Source organism: Danio aesculapii, chromosome 12 (genome assembly GCF_903798145.1).
Source record: "Danio aesculapii chromosome 12, fDanAes4.1, whole genome shotgun sequence".
NCBI lineage: Eukaryota > Metazoa > Chordata > Actinopteri > Cypriniformes > Danionidae > Danio > Danio aesculapii.
In genome coordinates, this window is record NC_079446.1 from 33565343 (window position 1) to 33589058 (window position 23716).

General features: G+C 32.8%; 1 protein-coding gene across 1 annotated transcript in view; it reads right to left on the reverse strand.

Annotated features, from left to right (window-relative positions):
• The window catches only part of rab40b (RAB40B, member RAS oncogene family), a 30343-nt gene extending 8020 nt beyond the window's left edge, over positions 1 to 22323 (reverse strand). The window contains exons 1-4 of the mRNA XM_056469757.1: positions 21735 to 22323; positions 7717 to 7777; positions 3846 to 3906; positions 255 to 332 (exon numbers count right to left, since the gene is read on the reverse strand). Of these exons, the coding sequence (XP_056325732.1) occupies positions 255 to 332; positions 3846 to 3906; positions 7717 to 7777; positions 21735 to 21900 (366 nt within the window). The 5' untranslated portion in view covers positions 21901 to 22323. The remainder of the gene's footprint in view (positions 1 to 254; positions 333 to 3845; positions 3907 to 7716; positions 7778 to 21734) is intronic.
• Positions 22324 to 23716: the final 1393 nt, after the last annotated feature.

A 23716-nucleotide genomic window follows, 5' to 3' on the forward strand; every position in this document is an offset into this window, starting at 1 on the left:
ATCACTTTAAAAGCAATGGGTTTACTCACTTTTTTTTAGTAAAGCAAACTAATAGTGTTTATGAAGACACATACTGTATCTATCTTAGGAACTTCTTAAGCTGATTAGCTTATGTTTTATTCAGATTTTTAATGTAATTGCAAAATCACAAGTATGATGTCATGTTTGTTTATACCCATAATCACACGGCACTGCACAATTAACATGCTAATTGCTGTAATTAGTCATTTTGGATCTGATTGACCTGATTTTACCTCATCAATCTCTTTAATCCATCTGTCGATGCCGTCGAAAGACCACCGGTTTGTGATGTCATAAACAAGGATGACTCCCTGTGAAAAAAAAAATAGATAAATATTAAGTTTATTGAACTTAAATGCAGTTTTAAATGAAATTAGACAGATTCATCATCGAAAATCTCAGATTATAGCTAACCTTTTTCAAAGTGTGATACTGGGAGTGGTATTATTTATTATCTCAGTCAGTATGGGAGTAAATGTGTTGGCAGAGATGTTTATGATGCAGTGTCAATAAAGTATGTGGCTTTGCTCCAGCAGTTGCAGTCATTAGGATATCTGTGTTTGCCAGAAGAAGGAAATGTCATATCAACAATACCAGTCCACTCCGATTTATAGCATACCACACTTTCAACAGGAACTGCTGATCTCTGGGTGGGGTGTTTAACTACTGTCTGGGATTTCAGAGATATTCCAAAGCCCATTTCCTAAAGTCTCTTTGCACATTATGTGCAATGGGCAAACAGATGCTCACAGCTTCACAAATGGTTCAAAATAAGGAATATGTACATTAAAGTAACTAAAATGAAAATCGCAAGTATATTTAAAATTATTTAATTAAAAAAACTTATTATTTAATGAGTAATGTTTAATTAAATAATGAATAACTTTTTTAATTTGTATTTATAACATTATTTGTATTTAAAACAGCATCACTTAAACTAACAAAAATCATTTAAATAAATTACTTAAACTTGTAAAAATCGATAAAGTAAATCACTTAAACTAACAAAAATCACTTAATCACTTAAACTTACAAAAATTACTTAAATAAATTACTTAAACTTGTAAAACTCTATTAAGTAAATCACTTTAACTAACAAAAATTACTTAATCACTTAAACTTACAAAAATCACTAAAACAAATACCTTAAACTTACAAAAACCACTTAAATAAATCACTTAAACTTACAAAAACCACTTAAATAAATCACTTAAACTAACAAAAATCACTAAAACAAATCCCTTAAACTTACAAAAATCACTAAAACAAATCCCTTAAACTTACAAAAATCACTTAAATAAATCACTTAAACTTACAAAAACCACTTAAATAAATCACTTAAACTAACAAAAATCACTAAAACAAATCCCTTAAACTTACAAAAATCACTAAAACAAATCCCTTAAACTTACAAAAATCACTAAAACAAATCCCTTAAACTTACAAAAATCACTTAAATAAATCACTTAAACTTACAAAAACCACTTAAATAAATCACTTAAACTAACAAAAATCACTAAAACAAATCCCTTAAACTTACAAAAATCACTTAAATAAATCACTTAAACTTACAAAAACCACTTAAATAAATCCCTTAAACTTACAAAAATCACTAAAACAAATCCCTTAAACTTACAAAAATCACTAAAACAAATCCCTTAAACTTACAAAAATCACTTAAATAAATCACTTAAACTTACAAAAACCACTTAAATAAATCCCTTAAACTTACAAAAATCACTAAAACAAATCCCTTAAACTTACAAAAATCACTAAAACAAATCCCTTAAACTTACAAAAATCACTAAAACAAATCCCTTAAACTTACAAAAATCACTAAAACAAATCCCTTAAACTTACAAAAATCACTTAAATAAATCACTTAAACTTACAAAAACCACTTAAATAAATCACTTAAACTAACAAAAATCACTAAAACAAATCCCTTAAACTTACAAAAATCACTAAAACAAATACCTTAAACTTACAAAAACCACTTAAATAAATCACTTAAACTAACAAAAATCACTAAAACAAATACCTTAAACTTACAAAAACCACTTAAATAAATCACTTAAACTAACAAAAATCACTAAAACAAATCCCTTAAACTTACAAAAATCACTAAAACAAATCCCTTAAACTTACAAAAATCACTTAAATAAATCACTTAAACTAACAAAAATCACTAAAACAAATCCCTTAAACTTACAAAAATCACTAAAACAAATCCCTTAAACTTACAAAAATCACTTAAATGTATCATTTAAACTTACAAAAATCACTTAAATAAATTACTTAAACTTGTAAAAATCACTTAAATAAATCACTTAAACTTACAAAAACCACTTAAATAAATCACTTAAACTAACAAAAATCACTAAAACAAATCCCTTAAACTTACAAAAACCACTTAAATAAATCACTTAAACTAACAAAAATCACTAAAACAAATCCCTTAAACTTACAAAAATCACTAAAACAAATCCCTTAAACTTACAAAAATCACTTAAATAAATCACTTAAACTTACAAAAACCACTTAAATAAATCACTTAAACTAACAAAAATCACTAAAACAAATCCCTTAAACTTACAAAAATCACTAAAACAAATCCCTTAAACTTACAAAAATCACTAAAACAAATCCCTTAAACTTACAAAAATCACTAAAACAAATCCCTTAAACTTACAAAAATCACTTAAATAAATCACTTAAACTTACAAAAACCACTTAAATAAATCACTTAAACTAACAAAAATCACTAAAACAAATCCCTTAAACTTACAAAAATCACTTAAATAAATCACTTAAACTTACAAAAACCACTTAAATAAATCACTTAAACTTACAAAAACCACTTAAATAAATCACTTAAACTAACAAAAATCACTAAAACAAATCCCTTAAACTTACAAAAATCACTAAAACAAATCCCTTAAACTTACAAAAATCACTTAAATGTATCATTTAAACTTACAAAAATCATTTAAATAAATTACTTAAACTTGTAAAAATCACTTAAATAAATCACTTAAACTTACAAAAACCACTTAAATAAATCACTTAAACTAACAAAAATCACTAAAACAAATCCCTTAAACTTACAAAAACCACTTAAATAAATCACTTAAACTAACAAAAATCACTAAAACAAATCCCTTAAACTTACAAAAATCACTTAAATGTATCACTTAATTAATTGTAAAAAATACTGAAAACATTTCATTTGAACTTTCATTTTAAAATGAATGGATTATAATAATGAATGTATTTTTTTCTGAATTAATTAAATTAATTACTTTATTTTTATTCAAATTATTTACATTTAACAGCTAATCACAATCATTGGAAAACATGATCATATTATTATAAACATGATAAAATTAAGTTAATTACTTTTATAAAAAGTAACAATTTCACACAACTTGCTTGAGTTTTATTTGCATTATTTACATTTGAATCAGCAACTTAATTGAAATACAATTTAAATAAAGTATATAAATTTTAAAAAATTAAATGCGTTTTAATTTAAATTTACAATTAAGACTTATAAACTTATAAACTCATAAACGGTGACTGATGTACATTTTCAATAACCATTTTCCCCAAAATGACTCTGAATAAAAAAATCAATTTGTTTTAATAATTTACAAAATAACCAATTATAAATAAGAATTTTAATAATCTCCCTTTTAATTCATTTTCATTTAAAACTTGCATTTTTAAAGTTGTTGTTGTTGAATGTATTTAACATTATAATTGGAAAAACAAAACAAACAAACTCTTATTTCTCCAAAGTCTTGTAATCACTTTTACCATACCTGTGCTCCTCTGGAATAGGAGCGGAATATGGTACAGAATCTGCCTTGTCCTGAGGTGTCCCTGCAAAAACAACAAAGAAGACATTGATTTAGTGTCTGTTCTTCAGTGCGTCTGTAGCCATTGTCCTCCTCTCTGCCTGGTGACATGAGGAGCTTTCTGTGGTTGGTGCCAGGGCTGCAGACTTTGAGTAGGAGCAGTGAAATGAATCATTCACCATCCAGGCCTGAGCGCAGCACCAAGATGTGCCAGTCATATTGCAGCGGGTAACGACTCGAGCATTACAAACCCTCTAAAACACTTTGTCTGTCAAGGCCGGAATATCAATTATTGATTCCAGAGGCTTGCAAAAAGCTAAGCTCTCTTAAAGGGATGGTTCATTCAAAAATGAAAATTGACTTACTATACAGGGTGGGCCATTTATATAGATACACCTTAATACAATGGGAATGGTTGGTGATATTAACGTCCTGTTTGTGGCACATTAGTATATGTGAGGGGGCTTGTAAATAACTCATGAAAGAATAAAGTTACGTTAAAACCAAGCACACCATTGTTTTTTCTTGTGAAATTCCCAATAATTTTATTAAGGTGTATGCATATAAATGGACCACCCTGTAGTATTTATTTACTCTTCCAAACATTTCTTTATTCTGCTAAACACAAAAGAAAATACTTTGAAAAAAATTGTAATTATTAACTTCCATAGTAGGAAAAAACAAATACTATGGAAGTCAATGGTTGCAGGTTTCCAGCTTTTCTCAAAATATCTTCTTTTCTGTTCTACAGTTTCAGATGTTCTTTGTTCCAAATAACAAGTTTTCATTATAGAATTATATCAATGGAGATGATACATCTATGGAAATATCTACAGAAATTTAAATGTCTTTTTCTATTGGTTGTGAACTGGTCAAATCAGTCAGTATTAATACAGTAATTGACACACAATTGAATTATCTGGTCTTTGTAGGGTCTTAAAATGTGAAAAATTAAACCTCAGACGAACATCAACATCACATGACATACTATGCTGTGCTTTTATTTATATAACAAAAAAAATATGGAAAACAATAGAAAAGCAATTAGTGGCAATGTTAGTATATCTCTGTGATTCAATTGTTTGTAGATCCACTTTTTATACGAAAAACCTTTAATTATTACTGTATGACTTCATCAGTCTCTATATTTTGGTCCACTATTTTTTATAAGGTTGCTTCAGTTTATTCAGGTTTGTGTAATTTTTTTTTAAATGGTACTTTTTTGGGGTTTTTTTAAAACTAAGGTTGAAGTCAGAATTATTAGCCCCCCTGAATTATTAGCCCCCCTGTTTATTTTTGTCTATTTAACGGAGAGATTTTTTCAACACATTTCTAAACATAATAGTTTTAACAACTCATTTCTAATAAATGATTTATTTATCTCTGCCATGATGACAGTAAATAATATTTGACTAGATATTTTTCAAGACACTTCTATACAGCTTAGTGACATTTAAAGGCTTAACTAGGTTAATTAGGGTAACTAGGCAAGTTATTGAATAATGATCAGAATCAGAAAGAGCTTTATTGCCAGGTATGTTCACACATACGAGGAATTTGTTTTCATGACAGAGCTTCTACAGTGCAACAGAATTACAGAGACAGGACAAAAAACAATAAACAAAAACAATATAAACAATAAATATATATATTTTTTAAAATACAAGTAAGTAGTAAATGCAAATATACAAACGACAAATTGTACAAATTGACAAGTGTATGATGGTTTATTCTGTAGACTATCGGAAAAATATATAGCTTAAATGGGCTAATAATTTTGACCTTAAAATGGATTTAAAAAAATTTAAAACTGCTTTTATTCTAGCCGAAATAAAACAATTAAGACTTTCTCCAGAAGAAAAAAATATTATCAGACATACTGTGAAGATTTTCAAAACAGGACTACCGCAAATAAAACAGATCAAAACATTGCTTATCTTTTAGCTAATAATAGTTACAATATTCCTTTCAATATATTAGGGCAAAGTCTGGGTTCCAAATAATCCAAATATGGAGTCCAAATGGTACCATGCTGAATTGATTATTTTTGTTCTTTATATATTTATTTATTCTTAATTATTTTGAGTTCCTTTAAACAAGTGCATTCATCATGTTTTTAAGTTGTTTCTGTTGTATTTTACCATCAGAACTTCCTGTTAAATTAATGTATTTCTGCTTCCTTCAGAAAAGCACATTTTTACAAGTATTACATTAATACTAAATATTAGTATTAAAGGTGCAATAGGTTTTCAAAAACATTTTTGTTGTGCTAGTTGAAAGTTTCTTCACATTCTGACAGTAATGCTTAATGTTTAAATGATCTAAAGGTATTAAAATGTATATAAAATTTTAGATTCTGACTTAGGACTAGAAAAAGTCTGTCCAATCAAAATATTCTGGCCAAAAATTACGATAGGTAGCCAAAACTGTGACACTGTCATGGAAATCCTTGGATGCATGTAATATTACACATTACTACTATTTTGCTTGCTACACAACTGAAAACGTACTAGAAATAATACCATTTATGAAAAGGTTTTTAAGTTTGAGTGTTTTTCACTGGTGAATGACGTGATCTAGTGTTATAAAGTTGTCATCTATGGTCATTTATTTGGTGCGCGTTCATAACTTCAGGATGAATAGGAAGGATGTATGTTTTCAATGCTATTGTGCTAAAGTTAGTATTTTCCTACATCTTCTACTGCATCTGTGATAAATAAATAAAAAACAGCCAAAATTTAAACAACTCTTAAATATGGCTAGTGGGACTGACTTGGCTGAATTTTTCATTTTGGCTGCTAAACTCTGAAATAGCCTTCCTGATAATGTCCGAGGCTCAGACACACTCTCGCAGTTCAAAACTAGATTAAAGACCTATCTTTTTAGTAAAGCATACACTCAGTGCATCACTTAGGGGTATGATACGTGAATGTGCTCCACGCATCTCGCTTATATACACTATGAACAGCAGCTACGCTAATTATTCTCTTAATTCTCTATTTCTACCTGGGGATACTCATCCCGAGGCCCTCAGAGACTATGCGGCACCACTGATTCGATCCAAGACCAGCAACGAGATGATCCTAAGGTTTCCATAATACTGGACCACAACAGCTGCTGTGGTGGTCATGGAGGAGTGGAGAGCATGAGATTGATTCCTATGACGCTCCAGGGACAGACAAGTCTCGCTGACGTCCAGCTTCTCCAGCATATAGACTGCAGCTCTGCACAAGACATTTGGCCATAGGAGAAATGGTCGTGCCCAACTGAACCTGGTTTCTCTCGAGGTTTTTTATCCTTCACTTTCACCGATTGGTAAAGTTTTTTCCTCGCCGCTGTAGCCACTGGCTTGCATGGTTCGGGATCTGTAGAGCTGCGCATCGATGGATTTGCTCTTCAGTGTTTGGACTCTCAGTAGTGATTATTAAACCAAACTGAACTGAGCTAAACTGAACTGAACTTAAACTCTGAAAACTGAACTGACACGGTTTCAATTTACTATGATCTTCTATGTGAAGCTGCTTTGACACAATCTACATTGTACAAGCGCTATAGAAACAAAGGTGAATTGAATTGAATTGAACTTTTCATTGGAGGAGTTTAGTGAGGAGTGCTATAATTAACATAGCTAGACGTTTGGCATGTTTGCGTAATTTTTGGAAGAAAAAAAAACTTTATTGAGCACACACAGGCAATTAATGAGGGTGATCTTTAATCTTGCTTCATGCTTGGTTGCAGTTTAAGAAGATAATAACAGGAAGAAATGAAGCCAAATGTAAATGATCAACATGTATCTTATTCTGTAGGAGATGTGAGGTGCTGGTGTGGGACTCACCAAAGCTGAAGCTTAACCCTGCGTCCATCCAGGAGAATGGTAGTTGTCTTGTAGTCAATTCCTACAATTCAAAAAGAAATAAAATTACTTAAATGCTCATTTGGAGCATTTGTTTTAGAACCATGTGCAATGCATTTGTCCCATAGTTTGGTTTGTTTTAGGTACACTGCAAAAAATACTTTACTTACTAAAAGTTGTATTGTTTATAGTCCAAACATCTAAAAATGTTTAACCTACACTCTCAGAAAAAAGGTACATGATGAAACAAATAATGTTCCTTGAGGAACAGTTTTGTACCTTTGTAAAAATTTTACCTTATATGGTACAGAAAATACCTCTTATGATACTGTCTTGTGCCTTTTATGGTAAAACTGAAATGAAGGTACACAATTGTTCCCATATAAAAGGTACATAAGTGTTGAACAACTGCTTCTTTATTACAATACCTAAAATAACTAAAATAATCAGCCAATGGGGAATGCAAAATAAACTAATTTCAATGCGAAAACACATTTATTCTGTTTACACTATTGGCAGATGGCAGAAAGAAACACTAGAAAATGCTTCTTGAATTTTTTTGATATTTGGACTAAAAGAAGACAAAAACTCTAAGTAAGAAAAACATTTTTTTTTTTTGTATATGTGAAAATGGCAATTGTATTCAGATCTACACCAAAACAACTGGTCCAAACAGACCAACAAAGGAAATGGGATCATAATTTATAATGGGAAATGTGTTGGGAAAAAAAAGTGAGACAAACTGAAAACCCACGATCAAAACAAAGTACACTTTTTGTTATTCTGACCAACTGTCATTTTTTGAAGAAAATAATTGTAATCTTAATCTAAATGCCAATATTTCTTTTTGAAATGTGAAAGAAATGGTCTCAGGTTGTTGCTATACAATGACCATTTCTGTTGATTGTTTTTATACCATATCAATACGTATATGGTGGTTAAAGGGTTCTAAGGAACTTCCTAATAATGATCAAAAGAAAGAGCCCGTATGTCTAAATGCGGCATTCCTACATGCGGCATATAATTAATTCTCCATCTGATAAAATTCATTAAATAAACATATTAAAAATATCAAATCTGAAGCATTTTGATGACAGCTGAGGTATAATTTTGGCTGATACCATCAGTGAACAACATATAATACTCAGCGATTCAGAGTCAATTACTGAATAATTTGAGTAATCTGTTCAAATGTACATGCTTAGCGAACACCATTAATAGGCTTATAACTGTGAATGAAAAAGGTGAAAATTGCCATAGAACATTCTAGAGAGAGTTTGCATATGTTTAAAAAAAGATGTTCAGTTTTAGCTAATATTTCACTTACACCGTCCTTCTTTTGATCATGCAATTGAGTGACAGCAAGCAACTATGATTAGGTGATGTTATTATCATGACATTTGAAGAGGATGCCATTGCCTAGGCTGAGATTAGAAAACTTCAGAGTTGCTTCTGTGGGGTTTCTGGGGCACGCACGCACGCAGATGCACACACACGCACAAACTCACGCACGCACACACACGCGCACACACACACACACACACACACACACGCGCACACACACGCGCACACACACGCGCACACACACGCACACGCACACGCACACACACACACAACACTCTTTCTCTTAAGACATTTTCAAAGCCCATCACACATTCCTCTGCGATGAGAATGAAACCCAACACTGTGAAAATATACATGGAACAACTGGGAGATTCCATTAAGTTGACAGAATTTGAAAACACCATCACTGTCACTAAAGAATGGAACCAAACAGACCAACCACAATCCCTAGTGACCCTGTGAGCTGTGAGGTCAGTTAACATATCAGAAGGTATGCACAAATGATGAGGTGTAAATCTCATGTTTTGTGAATTAACCATTAAGTATAATCAAGTCCTCCGTGAAAAAATCATTCTTTAGTTATGTTTGGGGTCTATCCAACCAACCAACCAACCAACGATCCAAAACCAAACCCTCCAACCAAACCAAACCAAACATCCATCCATCCATCCATAATGCTTCAAATAATATATGATTAGTTAAAAAAAAATACAAAGCCCTAAAAACTACAAAAAGTTGTTTTATATGCACACCAAGGCTAAAAATACAGTAAGAACAGTAATATTGCAATAGTAATTATTTGATAAAAAAATACTAAAATGTGAAATAACCAATATAACATGCAAATATATTTTAATGTGCAATTTATTCCTGATTGAAAAGCAGATATGTTTTTCTATCATGACTCTAAGCTTTTGTACCATGATGCTTCAGAAATCAGTCTAATCTGCTGATTTGGTGCTCAAAAAACATTATTTCTGTTGAAAGGTTTAATTAAAATATAATCAGTTAAATAGACCGTTTACACACAAGTCATCAGGTCATCATAAATGACATCAGGGGCAGCAGGCAAGCACTAAAACTCCATTGAAAATACTGTGGTAAAATAAATTTTCATATTCCATATAGACATGGAAATATACAATGGAATCTAATGCAGTGCTCTTGTCCAGTGTGAAACACACTATCAAATATCATATACATATTATACTTTCATAAGCTGATATATCAATTAGGCAGTGAAGATCATTGATTTTTAAACAAACCAGAACTTAAAGGTGCAGTAGGTGAATGTCTTTAGAACATTTTTTGTTGTGCTGATTGAAAGTCTCTTCACATTCTAATAGTAATGATTAAAGGAAACGATCTAAATGTGTTTATATGTATTTTTATATTCTGGGAAAGGCATAAGACTTGTTCATCCAATTAAAAATTTTGGGCCGATAATTCCCATTCTAATAGGTAGCCCAAACTGTCTGTCAGCAAATGTAGATTTGAACAACAGCGGAACTCGTGCACGCAGATCCGTTATTAGCGCGTTCATGTGGACAGGTAATGTTCCGTTTTAAAACTATTATTGTCATGCACAGCTGATGTAGATTTTGTTGATTTTTACGAACAGGTTATATCAAAGACCATAGAATACACAAGACATGTCACTCTTATCTATTTGAATGGGGAAAAGTGGAACGGTCAATATTGTTAAAACAGCCCCGCCTACTAGTACAGGAGCCAATCATCGATCACTTTATGGTGAATAAAGCCTGCCTACTAGTACAGGAGCCAATCAGCGATCACTATAGACTGATGATACTCCAGGAGAGAAGCTCAGACCAAACCTGAGTTTCTGCAGATTTTGTGTGATTTGGACGTTTAGAAATGAAACTAAAGACACAGCTGTTGTTTAATTTTATTGAGGATTCCTAATATGTAATTTAATCGTAAGCTTGGCAAGTCGTTTTAGAGAATTTGATGTTTCCTCATTCAAACAGAAAACCTGAGCATACTGCCCGAGAGCCGTTTCAAAGATGGCCACCGAGTGAAAAGACTTGCCTGACTTTACCATAAGGGACCTTTTACAGCATCGATATTGTAGATTTGTATTTAGTATAACAATAAAACATAAGTAAATAGCGCTATTCTACCTAGCCTGCTTTACTGAGGTAAACTTGGTTTTATTTTCACATTTGTTCATCCTTGAACAATGACATCCTGTGACGCGCTCCCTATATTGTCCACCGCTACTCTGAATATTCGGTCTGAAATAGCATGCAAGTATGGCTTAGTAATAAGAGTAATTCCTGCACGCCAACAGCCAACCACTAAGCATACAGTAGTCGCTTTAGGACAAAGCATGTGAGATAGTGAGACTGATGAGAGAGTGATAAAGAGTTTTGCTTGCTACACAAATGAAAACGTGCTAGATATAATACAGTTTTTCATTCAGAATTGTAGTATTATAAAGTACTACAAAGTTTTCTAACTGGCGAATGACATGATCTAGTGGGTCTCAGTAATCTTTAATTTGCGCGTTTGCGAATTCAGGAGGCGTGGCTGTGGACGACAGGGGAGGGATTGTATTTGAAAGATATTATGCTAACCGGTTAGCATTTAGGCAGATCACCTAGTGCACCTTTAAACGCTTCGATTTTATTATTGCATGACAGTTCACTGGAAGTGCTTGAGCTGGCTTACATTTATTTAAAACAGTTTTTTGTGTCAATGTAGAAGTCTTTGATCAATTTGATGTATCCTAACTGAAAATTATTATTATTATTTTTAACAATTATTTTTTGAGCAATATTAGATAACTCTGACTTTAATATTCTTTAAAGATCCATTTAAAATGATTCTTTAGATCTGTTAATCTAAAGATTCTTTCTTTTAGTAAATTTGTTGTTGATTATTAGAAAACAGTAAAACATTAATAGTGTAAAATGGTATTACAATTTAAATGAATATTTTTCTATTTTAGTGGAGGTCATAACCTTACCTCAGGATTCTTTGTTGAACGGAAATGCAAAAGAACATCTTTCATTAGCATTCATTAAAAACAGAACTTTGTAACAATGTAAAGGTCTTTGATCAATTTAATACACCCTTGATAAATAGGAATATTTTAAATGGTTTGTTTAAGCAATAAATGCTTTATTAGACAAGTCTGACTTCAACTACACAAAATGTATTTTATCAAATAAACATGACCAGCGGCGCTTACATCATACTTTCCACCACTAAATAAATCTTTTATCAAGCTTTTGATAAAAGGCCTATTGTGAATTATTTACTTCAGTGTGATGCATCACATTTAGACAAATATTGTATAACACCGACTCTCTGCTGTTATTTTTTTCTGTATAAAAATGTCCGCCTGTAGGATGCAGTCTTCCTGTTTGTGTGGGCAAGCTCTGATTCATCCTGACAGATTTTTTCACACTAACTCTTTCTGTCTCCCTGCGCAATTACCCTGCTCTGCACCTCACAGCGACCAGCAGAGAGCCATAGACCTTTTTTTCTGACGGGATGACACATACGACGGATCAACGAGAGCAAGTGGATGAGGACGAAGCCTCCATGGATAATGGTGCTAAGAATCTAGAGCTCAGGGAGAAACGGTTATGCTAACACTCGCTGATCCATCCCCAGCAACTTTAAGACACTAAGTTAAACGCAAACACAAAATACTGCAAGCTTCTTTGAGGAGACACTAGAATTTAAACAGTCATAATTTAACTGTTGTAGACATTAGTGAAGGTAGACACCATGTTAAAATATAGTTCACCCCAAATTAAATTATTACTCTCCATTTATTTACACTCAAGTGGTTCCAATCCTCCAGTGTTTTTTTTTCTCTTCTTCTTTTGAACACAAAAGAATGTTGAAAACTGGTAGCCATTGACATTCAGGCATTGTAAAAAACATTGGGTTCCACAACATGAATTCCTTCATGTAAATTAAAGTGGATTAAACATAAAACTGTGTCGTTTCAACTCATATTAAATAAGTAGTTTGAACAAGCAGCAAAAATCTATTTTTGAGTGTAGTTTCAAAATAACAAATACTGTGGAAGTCAGTAGTATGTAACAGTTTCCAACATTCTTCAAAATATTTACTTTTGTGTTTAAAAGTGTTACATCTGAATATATATTTATTGTTATGAGACAATGTTTGTGTGTGTTTACTGGTCTAGCTATACTTGTGAATGTTCAATTGTCTTTACTTATATAGTAAAATATAAAAACAACCCACTAGTGAGGACATTTTACTGGTCCTCCCTAATTAAAAGTGCTTATAAATTGGCCAGAACATGTTTTAATCTGGCGCCTTGACTGCAGCTCTGCACAAGACATTTGGCCAGTGGAGAAATGGTCGTGCCCAACCGAGCCTGGTTTCTCTCTAGGTTTTTTAATTCTTCACTTTCGCCAATTGGTGAAGTTTTTTTCTCGCCACTTTCGCCACTGGCTTGCATGGTTTGGGATCTGTAGAGCTGCGCATTGATGGATTTGCTCTTCAGTGTTTGGACTCTCAGTAGTGATTATTAAACCAAACTGAACTGAGCTAAACTGAACTGAACTTAAACTCTTAAAACTGAACTACACTGTTTCAATTTACTATGATCTTCTATGTGAAGCTGCTTTGACACAATCTACATTGTAAAAGCGCGATACAAATAAAGGTGAATTGAATTGAATTAATCCGTGAGGGTTGGGTTTAGGGGGAGCAAGGTGGCACAGTGGGCAGTGCTGTTGCCTCACAGCAAGAAGGTCGCTGGTTCCAGCCTCGGCTGGGTCAGTTGGCATTTCTGTTTGGAGTTTGCATGCTTTCCCTGTGTTCGTGTGGGTTTCCTCTGTGTGCTCCGGTTTCTAAAGACTGTGCTATAGGTGAATTGGGTAAGCTAAATTGTCAGTAGTGTGTGTGTGTGAATAAGAGTGTATAGGTGTTTCCCAGTGATGGGTTGCAGCTGGAAGGGCATCCACTGCATAAAACATATGCTCGATAAGTTGGCGGTTTATTCCGCTGTGGCGACCCCTGATTAATAAAGGCACTAAGCTGAAAAGAAAATCAATTTGGTTTAGGGGTAGAGGTAAGAGTAGGGTTAGGCCATAGACAGTATCATTAGTTTACCAAAAAATCATCTACTCACCCTTTACTTGATCAAGCCTTTGTTAGTTTCGTTCTTCTGTTAAACACAGAAGAAGATATTTTAAACAAACCTGTAACCATGGACTTCCATGGTATTTGTTTTTCCTACTACAGAAGTCAGTGGTTACAGGTTTTCAGGTATCTTGAAAATATCTTATTTTGTATTTGACAGAATAAAGAAACTCATTAAGGTTTGGAACCACTTGAAGGTCAGTAAAAGGTTTTAGGTGATCTATTGAACCATCTCTGTAACCTAATATAATTGTCTATGTAATGTCCTCATAAAGGGTTTGAGTATGTGCGTGTGAGTTGCTGCGTCCCAATTCACATACTATCCATCTTAAAAAGTATTTGAAAATAGAATTAGTATGTCCCAAATCGTATGTTGAAAAGAGAATGCCAAAGAGAGGCTTGGGTAAAGTTGTTTGAATGACTATTAATAATAATTAATAATCGCAATTTCTGTGTTATATCTCACCTGCAACAACTATGTAAACTTATATAAAGACATGTTTGGACATTAACTTCTGAATGCATAATTATCCAAAGACCTGAGGAGATTTCTCTGCATGAAAGATTTGTGAATGGCAGATTATCCTGCTGCTGCTTCTCCAATAAGGTAGAGAATTAAATATGAAAAAAATGTAGATGATGTGTGGATGATTGACAGGGCTCATAACTAAGCAACCAAACGATTTGTTAACGAGGAAGTAGTATGTCTCAAAGCTTGCATACTCTTCTGTTAAACATTTAAAAGTATATATTTTTTCTTCACAAAATAGTACATACTTTTAGGGTGTACTATATGTGAACTGGGACGCAGCATGTGTTTCTCTCTCTCTCCATTTTTTCCCTTTGGCTCCTCCTACTCAGTCCATCAGGCTGGTTATTGATTGCCCCCAGCTATGCTACACTTACCTGCAAATTGCAGTCTTGCTGTTGAACTATAGCTGTTTAACTTCCTACTCTTTGGTGTAGTATTGCTTGTTTCTTGTTTTATATTGTATTGGTTGTGTCTTTTGTTTATTTGAAATTAAGAGTTGGCAATGATTTATTTACAGTCTATATACACTGCTCTGTGACTGGTGTTTTAGTTAATTTATTGTTTTGTTTTATCTCTAGACTCATGTACAGGTAAGATGCAACAAAAACTAATAAAGGACTGAAACAAGAGGAGGGTGAGTAAGTGGAGAATAAACATTTCAGTTGTGTATGTGAACTATTGCTTTAAAGTTGCATTTAGTTACTTATCCCTGATCGAATAGAAAAATATATATTTAAACAGCTGGATCTGAAAAGAACCGTGAATAAACCCAGATAAAACTTTTTTTTTTTACCAGTCATACTGGTATAAGAACTGATTGATTATATATATATATATATATATATATATATATATATATATATATATATATATATATATATATATATATATATATATATATATATATATATATATATATTTTATTTAATTTTTTAATCAAAGAGTGTCTACACAAAGATGAAAATTCTGTCATTACTTGAATGTTAAAAAAGCCTTTTGCTCGCACTCGCCCGTCAGATTCGGCAGGCTAGCGCAGAAGCTACATTGAATATACTGGGGTAAAATAAATGCTCATACTATAAAGACATGGTGGGGAAAATGTTATTAAATGCAGTGCTTCTTGTACAATCTGAGACCCACTTTATATTGGATATCATTAGCCAGTGGAGATTGCTGATTTTTAAAGAAAACAGACCTTAAACGCGCTAATTTTGCATTGGCATACAATTCAACGGAAACGATTAACCCAGGTTACTGGCAGATAAAAAATTTAAAATACATCCTTTTACAAAGGTGCATAGATCCTTGCACCAATTAATATTAATTACCATAATACTGATGAAAACCTACTTAATATAAATTATTAAAGGTTCCAATAATAATAGCAATTATACTTAAGAATTATCACATATTAAAAACTTTTCTTATTGCCAATCTGTAAACCGCTTACATGAAACTTAAATTCAACATATTACTGCAAAGCTATTTGCATCTTCTTTTTCTTCCAACCGCAAAACTATAAAGAATTTAGAAAATTAGATGTTATCTAAGACAATAAAACAAAAAGAATAGACTGTTCCTCTGCTCCTTACAGACTCCTTTTTATTTGTGCCAATTAAATATGCCGTCTACCCTGATTAAACTCCACAGGCATTACATAACCTAAAACACAGTGTGCAACACATCAGCTGGTACCTTATTTATAAGATGGTTGAATAAATATTTCAGTGGCACAGAACTGATTTCTCACTCACTAAGGAACAACTGCATGACTTCAGCTGTCACTGTTCCTTTCAAATCAACAGGCAACGCTCTCTTTTTTTTTGGTAGTTCAAACAAACAAGTGGCTCGAAAGGTCCATGCAAGCGTATAGATAAACATCAGAATGTTCCACTCCTTTATCACCAACAAATCCTGGCTGCATCCTCCTTCCCCTCAGCTGCATTTCGCTCAGCAGTCGAAGAGCACGGTTACGTAAGAGCTTTGGCCACTAGTAATAATCTCTATAAACAGAAATTCCAACAGAGACTTCTGCTGGCAAGGCGATGAGGCAAGAGCTTTCCCTGTCTAATCATAAGTTATGGAGTTTATTGACCCTGTACATATACAGTATATGCACTTATAAGGAATCCTATGAGTTGTTCCCAAGGTTACCATACAAAATAAATACTAAAGTTATAGAATATGACAGAATAGGATGTAGAAAAGTCTCTGAGTCTAATCAGAACAGAATGCTGCAGCACCGATCTATTAATTGCTTGCATACCCAAAGACTAGAATCTGTTTTCTAAGTATTAGCATCCTGGCAGAGCGCTTTACTGGCCCTACGGGGGCAATATTTTTTCTAGAGAGTATGTAAATTAATGTAGCATGAAGTCAGTTTCACAGGCCTGTGGTAGGGTATTAAATTTTCATCATGCTTGTGCTCGAATTGAGCAACAATAAAAAAAAAAAAAATATATATATATATATATATATATATATAATTTTTGTTACAAAATTGACGCTATTTCTAGTTCCTGATCTATTTTGAATTATTTATCAATTCCCAAAATTATTTATTCAGGTAGTAATTTAGTAAACAACGGTCACATTTGTTGTTTTTCTGGTCAAGTTTTCAGGCAATATCTAGTCATGTCAATAGTGCATTCGAGAAGCATTTTATCCCCTACTCTTTTTTCCTATAGAGATTTGTTTTATAGAATTTAAGTGTATGAGCTAGAAAACAAACCAACCAGCTACAAGTGAAATCATGACATAAACTTTGATTTGAAGCAAAAAAGTACAGAAGAATTAGACAAAAAGACAAAGGTGTGAGAACACAAACTGTGTACTTGAGGGAAATAACTAAATCCACATTTGATAGCACTATTTGATGGTTTTCTGGGGAGTCTTACAGTATTCCGGTATAGAAATAGAATAACCACAATGGAAAAAAAAAATTCTTACTTTTTGTCTTGTTTTCAGAACAACTTAAAACAAGCTAAACGATCTGCCAGTGGGGTAATTGAAATAATCTGGTTTTCATTTGAAATGTAGATATTTGCACTAGAAACAGGCCAAAAATTCTGAATAAGATTATTTTTGCATAAATCATATAAACTCCATATAAATACAGAGATTAACCACAATTTAGGAGTTTCCACTAGAGTTCAGCTTGTTTGGCATGCTGTCCCGAGACTCTGAGTTCATAAAATCCTCCCGTTTGCAAGATGAGAGCAGAGTTTGAGCTCAGGTAGATCTCGAGAACTCCCCTGCAGTAGCAGCTAATGAACAAATGGTGATTGCTCTTAAGAGATAACTTCTTACTAGGAGCATGGCTATGGTGCAGATTTGGATTAGTCAATTAACTTAAGTTGCATGTTTTTGGACAGTGGGAGGAAACCGGGGAACCCAGGGGAAACCCACGTGAGCACGAGGAGAACGTGTAAACTCCGCACAAAAACGTTGACTGGCTTGGTAAGAACTAGAACCAGTGACGTTCTTGCTGTGAGACAGCAGTGCTAACCACTGGGCCACCATGCCACCCCTCTAGGAAAGGAGGAAGAGTAGGGGTGGAAGGGAGATTCTTCAAAACGAAGATGGCTGTGATTAGGACTTAGGGTATTTATAGTGGCTTAGGAATCGTCTGATTGGTGAATCATAAATTGGATAATGCGGGACCAGCCGCAAGCAATCATAAGCACATGATCCTCTCAAAATTAGTTTATAAATAAACTTCACTTCTGTAGCTCCTGCTCAACTGTAATTCACACTCAACATTGCATATCTTTGCGATGTGACTATTGCATATGCGCACATTACGATATTGATGCTAAAACGATGTGTGCAGGCCTATAGTGAACGATGCAAACTAAAACTAAGAAATACATAATTGTTTAAAGTTGCTGGCTGTCTCTATAAAACTATGTGGTAGTCAACATTTGAAGCAGATCAAGAAAGGTTTTCAAAAATGAAAAAAAAAAGGATTTCTTTCATCAAAGACAACTTTGATGAAATGTTTTGATCCACTTCAAATGTTGACTACATACAAAGTCAACATATTATTTATTTATATATCAAGTAGTCACTGCAAGAATTTAAGTGTTTTGAGACTGTCAAGAGAGAGGGGGCGGAGCAAAATATCTTTTCTTTCCTTGCAACTCTCTGACTGAAGGAATATTATGTACAGTTACATTGTGCACAAAGTCTTGTAATAAAACACTGATTTAAAATGAGCTGAATTAATGCAAACAGATGGATTTGAGGATTTATTTTTTATGTCATTTGTGTAATATGATTCATGACTGTTATTTTTATTCTTTTGTATGTCATTACTAGGGCCAGACAGAATCTGCGAACATTTTTTGCTATTTCTGCACAGAATTTTGTTAAAAATCGGCAGATTTATGAAGAATTACTTTAGGAGTATCATTACAAAAGCTTTAATATATAAAATAAAAAGTAATACCTTTTTAACTTTTATTTAAATGTTTACAATCCAAATCTAATTAGATCCACTTTATTTGGTAAACAAATATAATATATTCTCATATAATATATCTACTAAAAGACAGAAAATATTACTTTACAAACTGTATTGTAAATAAATCATATGAATATTTTTTATTAGTATATATTAGAATATTTTTATTAGTCAATAATATTACCAATTAACTGAATTAATTTACACACATTTACACAAGTAAATAAAATCCATCATGGGCTAAAAATCTGCAGAATTCTGCACGTGCAGATTCAGTGTGGGCCTAGTCATTACTAATCTGTTGTGCTGGTTGAGCCAAAACCAGATTTTCCACTCAGGTGGACAATATAGTTATAGTTATGCAGACAAAGCATATACAATCATTTAATTCCATAGAAGCTTACAACAGATATGTCATTAAAAGGTTATCAGTTCTTCTTCTTCTTTTTTTTTTAAGAGACAATTAATAAGAAAATGGATTTTTACTTCCAATACCCAACCGTTGGGCTCTACAGGTGTTCGTGAGATCAGAAACTACATGTGAGGATGAAATAGTTCACAATGCAGAATTCACTCATGCTCAAGTTGGCCTGCAAATTCTCCATGCTGTCCAACAAAAAAATCTGCTTGGTATGCGAGTTATTCTTTATACATCTCTAAATGACTGACAGTAGACCTTTTTGTGCATAAAACATGTAAACTTTTGATAATGCAACTGCACCTTTAGGCTGTTTGTAACAGCAACTTATCACAATCTTGAAAACATGTCACATTACAGAAGTCAAATAGTTAACGGCAGTTCATGTTGACATTAAAAACACAGCAACTATTCTGTTCAAGAGCAATTCCAGCATTATAGATGTGACTTTTGCAGTACAAATTCAAAACATTAATTCACAGAAAGCATAATGTTAACTTTATATTGTAATATATGTTTATTTTTTCCAAAACAACTAACCACAAAGTTATGGTGTAAGAAAAATATCAATCTGTAAACACTTTTTTTTGTTTGTTTAAAAGAGGAAAATAAACAACGCATATTGATATGGCCGAAAAAGTTAGTGAGTTTACAGTCTACAACATACTTTGCAGAAATTCTGTGAATTAAACTGCACACGCTAAAAGCAATAAAGCTAATCAAAAGGATAAGAGTTTGCTCTCTACAGAACAAAAACTACCGATTTCATGTTATTTTACATGTTTGCATTCATGAGGAAAAGGCTTTTTTATAAATGGGACACCTCTCTGTCATGGATGTGACGCATGTGAAATTGGCACTTGTGTGACTGGTTAATTAAATATAAATGTTAGAAAACACTGACAGAAACATTTTGAGCATTTTTAAGTACTGGAAAATACTTGCTTACAAAAATAAAACGTAGAAAGGGTTTCACTATTTTTCATGGCAAGGTTTCCATTTTCATAGAATTGCCCAAGTTATTTTAGGGCTCTAAAGATGATTTTCTTATAACCTGTTGCGCCTTTTCTAAAAGTGTCTGGCATGCCTTTCTCAGCTGCTTGGATAAATGAGTCCACAACTGTGCAAGCCACCCAGCCTCTGACCCTAAATGAACATGTTGGCTGTCAATTTACTCACTCATGTAATCTAAGCTGTTAAAAAGAGATTCAAAATGTTCATCAGACCTTGGACTTTGCCCAAATGCTGTGACAATGACGAAAATGTCACATGTAGTGTATTGTTCTTCTTGCATGGCAAAATAAAACAATTTAGATTCAAACAGACCTGCGATAGCATTCTGGAGAAGATATGAAACTCATTAAGAACCACGTCTCACCTACTTGGATAATAAGTGATATGCAAGTCATTATGTACAGTCTTACCAAAATCATTATGCAATGTAAAGGTTCTGTGGATGTTAAAAGTACTTCTTTCTATGCCAATAAAGATCCTTTATTTTAAAGAGTGTAAATATATCCTGTGATTTATAAGTTATGTGATAACTTTAAGTGGCTTGAGTCGTATAAAAATGTTGTTTGTCTTTTGCGCAAGACACATGAAAAATATGTTGTTTAGTTGTGAAATCCCAAAGGGGTTGTTCGCTGCAGTTGATTTTGTCCCCTGGGAAGAGTTACTTTTTCCAAAACAGTAACTAATAACTACGACTACTACTGAGCTGTGAATAAGAGCTTGACAAATACAATAAATGAGCATTGTGAGCTTAAAATAGTTGTCATACTTATTATCATACAAAAAAATTTAAGGAAATATAGAATAGATTGTTTTCAGCTGCCAGTTTTAGTTGTTGTTATAGTTTTCAATTGACAACATTTCTAGTGACAAAAAAATGTAGATACATGTGGCTGTTTTTTTACATCATACACGAGAAGATGCATTAATGTTACATAATATACAAGCCATGATTATAGATTCAGCTCAAATGCACTGACTGTACACTTAATATTCAACACCCAATGTTACAATATACTGAAAGAATATTTGGTAGAGGGTTTCATTAATGTTTAATAAACAATACAGTGTCTTACCCATGTTGTATCCATAGGGTGACTCACTGGACCCATCCTGAAGACTGGCCAGTATTTCCCCTTTCCCCACATCACTGTCTCCAACCAGTAGGAATTTCAGAAGAAAATCATAAGCTTTTGCTGGGCTGCTCCTGTGGTTCATCTTCACATCAGCCCGATGACCCATTCTGGTACATCATGTAATTGTCCCTTGACGGACTTGTGTTATATTTCAGTCCAACAAATGTAACTAAACGATATAGCTGTTTTAAAATAACAAACCTACGTGTTGTTCACTTGCCTCTCTGTGTTTAAAATCTCATGTCCAGAACATGGCTAAAGCTGTCCTTTTGTTCAAAGATTCGGACTGTGGATCCACTGATACTGTTGCGTCACATCAAAAGGTAAATAAAGAGCCTCATATGTTTACAGTATCGTAGTTTAAGGCGAGTAAGTAACTGCTTATAATTGGTTGTTTATAATTAAAGTAATGGTAATTATAACAAAGAACACCTATTGTTTATCTCATCTTTGGATTTTGAGCAAACCTGGTCCATTGAGCTCTCAGCCACGATCCCTCTCGTCTATCAGCCTCCCTAAACAGAAAAATGTGAGTTCATCCTTGGATTTTCCTTGATTGGTTCCTGTGAGGAGTTGCTAGGGCAGCTCTGCTCTTCCATTGGATGTTACTTACGTCAATCAAAAAAGACATAAACACCTACTTGTGTTGGAGAGGGTGTGGCCAATCTCCTGTTTTGTGCAGATAGGCGCTGTAACCAGATCAGCCCTGGTAGGACCACCCATTTAGGTTTGGTCGCGATAACGGCGACTTAGCTGATTCTGGGTCAGCGTTTTTAGCGCATTTCAAGCGCGTGCTTGGGTTTGTTGTTTTCCGGGGCACGAAAAATGACGTAGTGTTAAAATGACGTCATTTTATCATTGTACTTTCTATATTTTCCTTCTAAAATGTGTTTGTATATTTATTTCTTGTCTATATATTCGTGTATCTGTGTGTGAAAAAAAATTACTATTATTTATATATATATATATATATATAAATATAAATATATTATATAATATAATAAATATATATATAATAAAATATGTATATTATTATATAAATTAAAAATAAATCATTAAAATATTAAATATATATAGTTATATATTAAGTAATATTGATATTTTAAAAATTTTACACACACACACACACACACACACACACACTCAGGTGCCATATGCCCAGATGCCTTCCAACCACAATTATGACTTTCATTATGAACTTTGACTAAAAATGCCACATTACATAATGCTTTAAAGATCGCTCTCTCTACACACCACACACAGAGAACATTATAATTGACAAACAAAATAGATTTTAAAATTAATATGACATTATAGTGTCTCAAAGAATTGAAATAAAATACCCCAAAAAGTTCTCATATTAAGATTAAACGAGCAATTTCATAACACAACTTTATTAATATTAATTAAATTTCATATCTTCAGGATGTCATTTAGTATGATTTGGTTGCTAGATCTTTGTCTCTTTACCTTAATATCACTTTTCTCATTTTGTAACTTGTTGGACTTGATTAGATACGATCTAAACTGAAGCAACATGTCTGAGCATGATTTTGTTGGGCTACAGTGTTCAATGAAGCACCACTTAGTACTTTATTTAAACTGCTACAGCTGTATGATATCAAAAAGCACATACTAATCTTGTCCAGTTAGATTAACTAAAAATAAATATAAACATCACAAAGCATTTGTTCATTTGTAAATGCCTTGCTTGTCATGCCTTTCAATAGTGTGTGCAGATGCTGCCCTCTAGTGTTACTCCAGAGTAAGCCAAACAAGTCGCACTTGACTAACTTGAAAGTAATTTGCAGCATCTACAGTACAGTTGTTAGATGGTTGATACTAAAATGCTGTTTTATATCTTATGGTGTATAAATATAACCAATATGTTATAGTTTAAACCACAAAATTCACAGGCATGA